General features: G+C 40.0%; 1 protein-coding gene across 1 annotated transcript in view; it reads left to right on the top strand.

The window, feature by feature from the left end:
* Positions 1–12,547, top strand: part of COL12A1 (collagen type XII alpha 1 chain) — a 136,896-nt gene that overhangs the window by 3,140 nt on the left and 121,209 nt on the right. The window contains 2 exon segments of the mRNA XM_054024531.1: positions 48–155; positions 12,097–12,213. Coding sequence (XP_053880506.1) covers positions 83–155; positions 12,097–12,213 — 190 coding nt within the window. The 5' untranslated portion in view covers positions 48–82.

Here is a 12,547-nt window from a genome sequence, read left to right on the forward strand (position 1 = left end):
CATCCTCTAACCCGTGCTTATTATTTCTTTCTTTTTAATCATCACAGATCCATTCATGTTGTTGTGATCCCAACGGGCAGACATGAAGATCAGGCTGTCTTCAGCAATTGCTGCTCTATGCGCAGCTCTCCTCCTGTCTTCGACAGAGGCTGAAGGTAAATCATTCCCTCCCAGGGCTCCTTGCAGTGATGGTGCAGAATTAAAACAAACAACCCCTTCCCCCAACTTTCTTGCTTTCCGTTCTCAGTGCAGTTACTTCACTTACTCTTCTCTCTCTCCTTCAGAGAAACGCCTCTTCTTCCTTGTCCCTCTGGTCCAGCTCCTTCTGTGTTTTGTTAATTTCACTTAGCAGATCGTCTCTCTCTCTCTCGCTCTCTCTCTGGTGTGCTGTCCACACTGACTGCCCTGCAGCCTTGGGAAAGCCAGGGCTAGGCTGGGAGTGCGGCGCTGTGCTCTCCCTGCCCCCCAGGCTGAGTGTGCACAGGGCTCAGGGAGAAGGCTCCTGTGCAAACACGAAAGCTCAGATTAAAGCTGAGGTGCCCCGGAGCGCTGGCACACGCCCTCCTGCCTGGTACTCACTCTGCTTTGTGTGTGAAGTCAGAACTGTCTCAGAAGCCAATAAACAACTCCAACAGCGCGTGGCTCTCCGCGTCTCTGTGTTGCGATCGGGTGTGGCTCTTCCCCACCAGGGAATCACGGGGGAGCGGGGAAGGGCATTCGCTGCCCGCTGCTTCTGGCAGCTCCCAGGGGAGGCTCAGTCTTCTTCGCTCCGAGCAGGGACACCTCCGTGCGCCGCTCCCCCGGCCGGGCTCGGCTCCCAGCCAGCAGCTGAGTTCCCCCGAACGCCTGGGAGACTCGGCAGCTCCTTCCTCCCCTAGCCTGGAGCTGGTTGGCAGCGGCCTCTGGCCCGGGTTCGTGCAAGGCTGCGGGCCCCCCGGAAGGCATTGCACAGGCGCTGGGGCGTGCTAGCAGGGGCAGGCCCCTACGGATACAGCCCACGCCGCGCCGCGCCCTGGGAATCCCTGAGCCTGCCGCGCGGGATGCCCTACCCAGCCCCTGTGTGGGCACGGAGCCCTGTGCGTGGAGCTCCTGCTCCCTTCGCAGGACCCAAGAGGGGCCGCCAGGGCTAGCTGCAGGGCGCTACTATCCCTGCAGGGGGTCCAGGGCCTTCAGCGAAGCTCCTTCTCGGCTCTAGCGGGAATCTGGCGCCGTCTTTCCCACTAGGGGGCTTGGGAGCTGGGCCAGATCTCGCAGGAGAAGCCCGTCCCAAGCGGCCCAAGGCTGCTCCTGCCTCCAGCTGAAGGAATGAAGAAAAGGAGGGGAGCCCCCACCCCTAGCCTGGGCAGCGCTACCCAATCAGTGCCGCTTAAAGCCACTCTGCTGCGCAGGGGGCATTTGCCTCTCGATGGGCAAGTAGGAGGGGGACGGTGTTTATCTCCGTGGTGAGCTGGATGTGGTTTGTTAACTGTTCCAGGGAAAGCTACCGCTAGCTGACTCCCCTGATCCGCCATGCCTAGGTGGACCTCTGAGGCCAGAAGTCCTGTCTGGGTAACAGGCTGAACCCTCCAAACTTTTTGAAACGTTGAGATCCCAAATATGGAGCTCAGGGTTGTTCCCTGGTTCTGTAACTGGTTGAACCACAATCCAAATCTCAACACACGTTACAGAGTTTGTATCCAGAGCTGAACTCCATGGGTCCAGCCTATGGCTAATAATAATAATAATAATTAATAATGAAAAAACAATCTCAGTGAAACCCTAATGTAATTTGCCTTCCAGAAGCAGCAGTGCTATTAGTAGGGCCCTACCAAATTCATGTCCATTTTTGGTCAATTTCACGATCATAGGATTTTAAAAATCATAAATTTCATGGTTTCAGCTATTTAAATCTGAAAATTCATGCTGTTTTAAGGGTAGGGGGCCTGACTTAACACTGAAGGCAGCAGCGCAGAAGTAAGGGAGGCATGGTATGGTATTGCCACCCTTACTTCTGTGCTGCTGCTGCTGCTGGTGGGGTGATGCTTCAGAACTGGGCACCTGGCCAGAAGCCGCTGCTCTTTGGCGTCCCAGCTCTGAAGGCAGTGCAGGAGTAAGCGTGGCAATATTGCAATCCCACTACAATAACATTGCAACACCCCCCCCACTCCCATGACCCTCTTTTGGGTTAGGACCCCCAATTTGAGAAACACTGGTCTCCCCTGTGAAATCTGTGTAGTACAGTGGTTCTCAGGCTATTGTACTGGTGATCCCTTTTACATAGCAAGCATGTGAGCATGACCCCCCTTATAAATTAAAAACACATGTTTATATATTTAACACCATTATAAATACTGGAGGCAAAGCGGGGTTTCAGGTGGAGGCTGACAGCTCGCGACCCCCCATGTAATAACATTCGGACCCCCTGAGGGGTCCTGACCCCCAGTTTGAGAACCCCTGGTGTAGTATAAAGTAAAAGTACACAAAAGACCAGTTTTCACTGGGGAGATCAGATTTCACGATCCGTTTTTCACGGCTGTGAATTTGGTAGGGCCCTAGCCTGTGATCAGACAGGCACAAAGCAGATCGGCTTGCTGAAAAGTATGACAATATTATCAACATCTGGTTCCTCTGAAAATGAATGTGATCGTTGCCTCTGGCTTCCAGCCACACTGTTGTTGGCTGAGGAACCAACGGACGTCATTTAAAATCATTTCAGAGTTTGCATTTGGAGTGCAGGAGCACTGTGCGAGAGAAAGCAGAAAGAGTATAGAGCTGGTATGGGGGGGACAACGAATATATGTATTTAAAACTTAACAAAAGGGCAAGATCCTACCGCCTTTACTCATGCTGAATTGCTTAGATAGCTTTGGTGATTTCAGTGATGTCACTTCTGGAGTAAGATACTATCTATTATGAGCCAGTGTGTCTGAGTTGGACCTTGACCAGCTAAGTATTGGGATAACTATCGTGATTGACTGAGTATTGCTGCTGAAAGTTACCAAATTATATTTTTGTGGCGTACAGAAGTATTTAGTTATAGTGAAACTAGATGCATGTTCAATCCTTTCATTGAAGTTGATATAGTTCTCATTTGAAGCCCTGTGAAACAATATTAAGCAAAAAAAAGGACTTGGGCCTGATCCTCTATGGTGCTGAGTGCTGACTGAATGGCTCAACAAAGTTCATGAGGCACTCAGCATTTTGCAAACTCAACCTTTACTCTGTATTCAGAGATTTTTATTAAATAAAATTTATCTAAATATCAGGGGCTCACCTGATTTTTTTTTGGCGCATGCTTGTTCCATTAGCAGTGCCAATTCCTGAAATATTTATGCTCATGTCCTTGCTCATACCAGACAGGTTCTGTTTTCTTTTCTTGGCTGTAGTAACTAGCTGGAAACATTCCTAATAGGAAGCAAGTTTGCTTCTGTGAGTTCTCTCTAGGGAAGGGCAAACTTTGTCATAGCTTGGGAGTCCTTGAAATGCTAAAACATACATTAAAATAAACAGGACAAATTTTTGTCACTGTGAGAAAAATTATATAAGGACTTCTGCAAAGTCAGAAGAATAAAAAAATGTTGAGAATTGTGTGAGGAGGAAGTGGACTGGGAGCCGGAGGTGCTGTAAATAGGAATGCAAAAACTTAAGATCACATCAGGATATACTCTAGTGAGAAAAGGGGGTTGGGTGTGTTTTTTTTTGGAGCATTTATAGTTGACCTTATTCAGTGGTTTTCATTTGTACAGTCTCAGTTGCTCTCCTACATTATTTTAATTTTCTGCCTCAATTTTGCATCATCTTTTGAAGGACATATTGGATCTTCTTTGTCTTGGTTTTACTGTCATTTCATCATTTAATCTGTCTGCTGAACTATAGCTATCATATGCACATGTCTTCATGTGGTTTGACTCCTTCACATCATATTGTCTCTCAGTCCTATTATGGGTGGGACAGTTCCCAGTTTTTGGCTTCTACCCTTAGCAGGTGCCATAGAAGTTTTTGCTTCAGTTCCTGTCCATATCCATTAGGCTAATGCAGTTGTGCATTTGATACTTCTTTAGCTGTCAGAAGGTTCCTTTCTCTTCCTGTTCGTTACTGCTCCTCCTATGGCTTCCATAGGTAGCAAAGTTTCCTCCCGTGCTGAAGTTTCAAGCTCTGTATGTCTCAGGAGTATGTGGCACCTGCTGAAGCAGAGGAAGAATGGCAAGTTGGCACTGAAGGGCAGGGGCGGCTCCAGCTTTTTTGCTGCCCCAAGCGGAGAAGTGAAAAAAAAAAAAAGATCAAGCCCCAATCGGCAGCACTTCGGCGGTAGCTCTACCGTGCCGCTTCATTCTTCGGCGGCAATTCGGTGGCAAGTCCTTCGCTCCAAGAGGGACTGAGGGACCTGCTGCCGAATTGCCGGCGAAGACCCGGACGTGCTGCCCCTTTCCATTGGCCGCCCCAAGCACCTGCTTCCTTTGCTGGTGTCTGGAGCTGGCCCTGCTTAAGTGGGAAAGGTTGCGAGTCTCTGCTACTCTGCCTCCCTGTCTCTGTTTTTGAGCCTTCCTTCCTCTCCAGTGAATAGCTCCAATGTTTGTCTGCTGCTGCTCATGGTATCCCAAGCCCCTGCACAGTGAAACAGACCTATTCTTATCCATTTCATGAATACCTTTCGGGGTTCTGAATAACACCAATATCCTGCTACAGTTTGGAATGTGGTGAGCATTAGCAAAGGCACTAGAATGGGCTGCAGACTTAGGAAGACAGCACTGCTGTGGTTTATATTCAGTTCACTTTGGAAATTTATCTTAATATCAGATGGGTTAGAAACATAGTATTTTTAAAAATAAACTTCTTAGAAGTTGATGGCACTTCAGTGTGAAAGCTATTCATTCATCCTTAGCAAGTGAGCAATTGGATTTTTCAAGCTCTGCATTTTATGGTTCTCTGTTCTACCTATAATAAAATTCTATTTATCATCCATTTAGCTATCTTTTTTCTGACCTATTGTATTTTCTACTCTCTGCTTTGATGTCTGGTTTATTATGCTAGACCTCATTCACTACCTAATGTTTTTTTCCTACTTCTCTAATTCAGCATTTGTGATATTCTATAGTACTTTTCATCAATGTCTTATGACAACATCCTACTTTTTTTTACCTCCTCACATTATTTTTCTTCATCTGGGACCATGAAGAATAGGAGGAAGTCAGTGTCTTTTAGAGAAAAATATAAATGTTTTACTTTTTTAGCCATGGATGGGCAAAATACTTTAAGGTATGAATAGCCTTGTAGTTACAGTTTCAGTATACTGGCTTGTTTAATGTCCTAGCTTATGTATTATGTTATATTTCTCATACAGAGGAGATGTTCAAAAGTGAGTTAGTCACCCAACTGTCATTGACTTTCAAGATCACCTTTGTGCCTTTAAAATCCCTCCCACAGTAGCTTAACGAATAATGCCTTATATTATTGGCAATATTCAACATTTGAAGATTGTGACATTTCAGCGTTTCAGAAGGTGGTAGATTAGATTTAAATTCCAGAAAAGCCTGTTTTTTCCTGGGAAGATGGGAGAGCATAATTGTGCTAAGCTATACACTACCTCTGGGTAGTTGGGGGGCCTGAGAGAAAAAGGAATGTCTGTAGGAAAACATATCTCCAGGAAATACAATATGGAGAGTGAAAAATAATATGCAGCCATTGCTGTTAAGGGACTAAGGAAGTTTTATATGTAATGGAGTATACATTTAATAAAGGGAGAGGAATGAATGGTGATAAGCAAGGGCATATGAAGCCTTTCAGATCTATGTCACCTATTCAAATTTGGATCAGGTTGGTAGTGACTTACCTTTTGATGGCTTGTTACCATTTGATGGCTGTTGCTTGTCTTCTGACAAGTGAATTGGTGGATCTCACACAAATTCCTAGTAATATGTGACCATCTCACCACTGAGTACGAAAGGTGATAGTACAATTTAAATATTTAAAGTGACTGTACCTCCTTATTTTTCTCATTGATTGTAGGAAAGTTTATATCTATATCTAGATATCTGTACCTATATCTATATATCTATATCTATATAATTCAAATTCTGTCAAGTCTACACACACACATATGTATAGATATAGACTTGGCAGAATTTGATTTAAAAAAATAATTTCAATGGATAATATTTATGTTTATTTTTAATACTTTTTCTGATTTTTATCATTTACATTTTGAAAGTTTTGGGAGGTCGGGCAGTAGAAGGGGTCAGACAATAATTATTTAATGACAGTAGATGCTGAGATTGATAAAGTTAAAGCTTTATAACCATTAAAACACAAATTGTCAGCATCACATGTAAAAATATACAAAGTAAATATCCTTAAATCCAACTCTAATAAGTCCTCAAACAGTATTTTTCTTACTTTGCCTATCTGTAAATTTAGATGATCGATGAAAATATTTTTCATCATTTTGTATGTATGGTTAAATTGACATTTATCAACATTTATTGATAAAAGTCTAATCCTTTGAAGCCTATGTATATATGTACATACATATATATATACACAAACACACAGAGAACTGTGTGTATATTCAAAAATATATTTTTATTATATATATTTTTAAAAATGTGAAATATTAACAAAATATATTTCACATTAGTTACATTTTTACTCAAAATGTAAGAAATATGTATAATTTATAAAAATATAAAAACAGATGGCAACCTTGTGGTATTGTGAGCAACACTGCATATCTGACGAGGTGAGAAGTTATGCTTTACTAAACAATAGCTTTATTTTATTAAAATAAGAGGCTTATTTTTTCCTTCAGTGAGATCAGTAACTTTGACCTTAATGGGAACAGAGCTGGGTTCAGTGTCTGGTTAGTTGCCTAATAACAAATCCATGCCATATATAAAAGAAAAGAAAAGAATAACTGATGAATAAACATGAATATTGGGTCCTGTCCATCCTTCACAGAACTCACTTCAGTAGGAGCAAGATTAGACATATTGTTTGATTGCTGCTGCAATGCTAGCCAGCGAGAGAAATCATACCATACTATTTTATGTTTCAGAGTAGCAGCCGTGTTAGTCTGTATCCGCAAAAAGAACAGGAGTACTTGTGGCACCTTAGAGACTAACAAATTTATTAGAGCATAAGCTTTCGTGGGCTACAGCCCACTTCTTTGGATGCATATAGAGTGGAACATATATTGAGGAGATATATATACGCACATACAGAGAGCATGAACAGATGGGAGTTGTCTTACCACCTGTTCATGCTCTCTGTATGTGCGTATATATATCTCCTCAATATATGTTCCACTCTATATGCATCCGAAGAAGTGGGCTGTAGCCCACGAAAGCTTATGCTCTAATAAATTTGTTAGTCTCTAAGGTGCCACAAGTACTCCTATACTATTTTATGTGCCTCAAAAAAATGGTAGTGGTTACTTTAATTTCTCAGTGATGGAATTTTTATTTAATGGATAGTTAGATGCTGCAGGACAGCACCTTCTAGAATATGATAATTTTACTGTAGGTCAAATTATGGATCTAAATTATTTGACAGTATTCTTTTAAGTAATCTTTCCCTCTCTCATTAGATATTCATTGGGAACTTCTAGCGGCTACCTTGTACAATCTGTGAAATGCCATTGGCTTTTATTTTATATTGGGTTTGTGCTATCTGCTAAGCAATACAAACCAATATAATGTATACATAACAAGGGGAAAAAACCTCTATATTTTTAGTCTTAGCAAATATTCTGATATATACAATATAAATAGTGGTATGAATTAGATACATCATGACTGGACATGCATTTTTTTTGGATATATAACCGGGGTTGGCAACCTTTCAGAAGTGGTGTGCTGAGTCTTCATTTATTCACTTTGATTTAAGATTTCGCATGCCAGTAATAATTTTAACATTTTTAGAAGGTCTCTTTCTAGAAGTCTATAATATATAACTAAACTATTGTTGTGTGTAAAGTAAATAAGGTTTTTAAAATGTTTAAGAAGCTTCATTTAAAATTAAATTAAAATGCAGAGCCCCCCGGACAGTGGCCAGGACCCAGGCAGTGTGAGTGCCACTGAAAATCAGCTCCCGTGCCGCCTTTGGCACGCGTGCCGTAGGTTGCCTACCCCGATATATAACATAGGTTATATAATAAAGAAATTTATCTTACGATAGTTCTAGAAGTGACTGAGACATATATGAACACATGAAATATTGGCTTCTAAAAATAGCTTATTGAAAGTTGTTTGTTTAATTCATTGGAACCTCCTTATTGCCCCCAAGCCCTGGTGGAATTAGTGAATTGTGTGCAGGCCCTCTCAGAGGTCAAGAGAGACCCAGGCTACCTCCAGCTTTTGAGGACCCTAGCCATAATAAAAATAAAAAATGATGACACATGAAAACAATATAAGGCACCAAAAAAGAGTGAGACATAATTTGAATATTTTTTTATTTAACAAATGCTTTTCTAGCTGTTTTCTGTGGAAATGCACTAATTATTGAGGAAAAATCTAGCTTTCATGCAATGTCACAGTTGATATTAAGCATGGCGAGCCTATTCAAACGCTCTTGTCCCATAGCTGAACGGTGATAGTTCTTTACCTGCTTCAACATGTTGAAGGTCCGTTCACCTGAAGCCACTGATGCAGGCAAACTGACAAAAATACGCAATATTTATGAACATTTTTAACTCTTTAATATGACAAAATCTATATCAGTTAACAAAAAAATTATGTCTTTTTACCAAAATATGTCTTTTATTTGCTTAAATTTGCAGCTCTAAGCTGAGTCACATTTTGGTTCGATAGGGATGCGCATAAAAACAAGTTGCTAAACTTATCAAATGCCAAAAAATTAACAAGTGTCTAAATTTGAGGCCCTCTTTGAGCTTGAGGCCCAGGTCAAAAGATTGGCCCTGTTTGTGTGGTGGATTGAGACCAGTCTGCGGCCATTTAGCTGCAAGTTCCATGATTTAGAGACATTTATATTGTTTTAAATGAGTTCTATATCATTAGTACTCAGCAAACAATGCAATTTTTCTCTCATTAAGTAACTGTACAATCTTATCAAGTATTATTAGTTTTTGGGTTACTAGGCAAATATATCTTATTATTCTCCTTTTCCATATTTGCTGGAATATTATGGCATTACCATACATTAAGGTCCTGATCCTGTACGTCTGAAGTCAATGGAAGCATTGCCATTGACAGCACAGGATCAGGCAGTAAATGCCTAATCTCTGTCTTGCAGAGATTTACACACAGGTAACTTTATTTGCATGAGAAATCTTGATGAGGGCTACTCACATGAGTATAGTTATATGCATACATAGGTCTTTGTAGGATCAGGGCTTTAGGGGCCCTGTTCCTTAGGCCTAGCATAGGCAAAACTCCCATTGTGTTCAGTGGACATTTTGTCTATTAAAATACTGCAGGATTGAGCCCATATAACAAGTATATGATTTCGTCATGATGAGCCAGGGAATAAGAATAATAATGTGAAATAGCAGTTGTCTCATTTATTTTTGATTAACATAATGAGATTTTTACCACAAAATCTTTTACAATGCTTCATTTGACTCCTTGTTCTCAGTCATATGACCACAGTTAGGCCCCGAGCCTGCAATAAGTTCCACAGTGGTTAACCCTTGGACTGTGCAGAACCCCACTGGATTCCGTGGGGTTTTGGGTGAGGCTTGGATCCAGTTGCAGGCTTGGAGTCTAAAGAGCTTTTCTTTCACTTGAATGGTGTTAATTCAATAGAAATGTTAATGGCTGGGGGCCAAATCCTGCATGTCCAAGGGAAAATTCCTGTGACTTTAATGGGAGCAGCATTTGGATTTGTTTAGCTTTCATATGTGGATGGCATTTACAGTAGTTAAATATTGATTGTATTCTACTTTTTAATTTCCAAGTACCACTTATGAGTTTTCATAAAATCCTTTAAAATGTTAAAGACTTTTCCCCACAGTCAGTTTTTCAGTTTATCAGGAATCCGGTCATTTGGATACCAACAAGTTGGGCTGCTGCTGTCCTTCAGCAGTTACAGCCTAAGGTCTCTGCTGCATCAGGTCAATTTACTTTCAAGGTTGGTGGTGCTATTTTTTCCATGTACTGATTTTTTTTTCTTTTGAAGCATGCTCAGGTCAGTTGTCTCTGCCTTTGCATTAAATTTGTCCTGAGCCATTGCTACTGAATCAATATTTTATAATGATATTCTTAATATGCAAATGTATTTTACTATTAACATCTGTTGCATGATTTTGATACTAAATAACTACTTTGCTGTCTCTAGCAATGTGATTACAGGAAACAGAATGATGAAAAAACTGCATGCAGATTAATAGTCTAATCTCACTGCCTGTGTATGGATAATAGGAAAAATAACATTTATTCCAGTACTAGTATATCTATTATATCAATATTACAAAGCCATATTATCCTATGGTTGGAAGTGACAGTAAATATCTATAAAAAGACTGTCTACTTCATTTTTATCATTTATTATTATTGTATAAAGGCCTAGCAGCAGTTTAAATTCTGTGATTTATGTCTCAAAGATGCTCTTTTCACTGAAACGTGTTTAAATAACAAAACAAAAAATCCTTAATATGTGATGGAGATCTTCCAGGAAACAGACAAAGTCTGACTAATAAAGAATGCTTGCAAAACAGAGGAAAGTATTTATGGAAAGTATGGCTGAATCTTATCTTACTTTGTAGACCTGTTTAAATAGTAATCTATACTATACCTACCATGCACTGACAGTGAGTCAGTAAAATACTGCATGACTGAGCATGAAAATTTTAAAAAGAGAATATCATTATAAAATATTTTATGAAACGTCTTTGTGTAATGAACCCTGTACATGGAGGCTTTTGTCCATTGTGGGAAGCTAAAAAAATAATAATTGACATTTCATGTCCATATGCATGATGCTGCAAAATAGCGTATGTAAACTATTTCTTTCTATACTGTTCAATTACTTCTCTCACCAGCTCCTACAAGTTTTTATTTGCAGTCCTTTGTTCCGATCACTGGTGCCCTCTTCACTGTTTTCTATAAATTCTGTAAATAAATGTCTACAAATATACCTTGATGTTGTCTTTTCATAATTAACCAATGTGTTTGAAAGAACCATACTGGCATTTTATGTTAAAATGCTACTTCTAGTATGGGTACACCTGCTGCAAAGGGAACATGATAACGATGGTTTACACCTTGGAAATTGTACAGCAAACTGGTGTAAACAGGGAGAATCGTAGTTTTGCGAACTTTTGTATCAGTTCAGATATTACAGCAAATTCCTTATAACCATTGTTATTTGTTAACCCCTTCATTCCTGAATTCTTTGCAACCATATGCAAAATATGCCAGATTAGTGGCACCTAGGAACAAAGGGGTTAAGCTCCCAGTACTTTGGAATAATGTAATACATGGATATAGTATTCTTGATATACATTTGACATGTATACTTACATATTGAACATAATATAAATTGTTTGACTAAACATTAAAATGCTCCAACTTTTTCTGTATTATTAAAAATCTATTTTTCTTTATCTCTGCCAAGTTTTTAGATTTAGTGAAATATAATTGGTAAGAAATATGAGTATGCAGAGACCATTTCAAAAAGATGATCAATTCTTTGATGTCCTATGGAAAAGAGTACTGTATTGATGTTCTAAACGATCTCATGGTGTTGTAAGCAGGTTGTGATTTGGCATGCTTGTACGATCTGCACCCAGCATGTACAAAAAATCCTTTAATTGTTATGTGACATGTTTGCATATGTGGTTATTATCTGTGAACTCATTGTACATGTATCCAAATGTGTTTTCTATTGTGCTTGATTTTGCTGGCCATTCTTGAATGACTTGGCAACTCAAGAAACAAATGTTCTGTGCTGTCCTTTGTAATGCGTATGCTCTCTGATGTTTTGTCGTATTTCGTCATCTTTTATTTTACTCTTTTTTCCAACAACATATCTTTATATTTGTTGGAAACAAATTTATGCAAAGACAATCTTAGTATGCTTTGCTCAACATTATTATTTTATTTATTAAGATGATGGTAGCTTGTTCTATTTAGTAAACATTTCCCTGATGTAAATCTTTTGCAGTTAATCCACCGTCAGACTTGAATTTTACAATTATAGATGAACATACTGTTCGAATGTCATGGACAAGACCACCTGATGCAATAGAGGGGTACAGGATAACAGTGGTCCCTACGACTGGTAAGGTTTTGTTTTATAAAGTCACTTGATCTCACACCACTACATTTGTTTTTGTGAAATCTATTAAAAATGATTTTTGTGTAAGTGTCGAAATGAAGTGTGAGGATAGATGTTAACGTCCTAATTTTTACAGGTAAGATTGTGCCTTGTCCTTACACAGCTCCATAGAGGCATAGGAGGGAGCAAGGATTTCCCTTTCTTGTGTGGCATGTGTTAGGGCTACCTGCATTGTAGCTTCAACGCTTTGGAATACGCAAGGATTGTGCTCTAGATGCTTCTCCCTTGGAGCATCTAGGTGTGGAGGGGCAGGAAGTAGGTGAAGGCAGGGCTACAC

The sequence above is a fragment of the Malaclemys terrapin genome, chromosome 3 (genome assembly GCF_027887155.1).
Source record: "Malaclemys terrapin pileata isolate rMalTer1 chromosome 3, rMalTer1.hap1, whole genome shotgun sequence".
Classification (NCBI taxonomy): domain Eukaryota; kingdom Metazoa; phylum Chordata; order Testudines; family Emydidae; genus Malaclemys; species Malaclemys terrapin.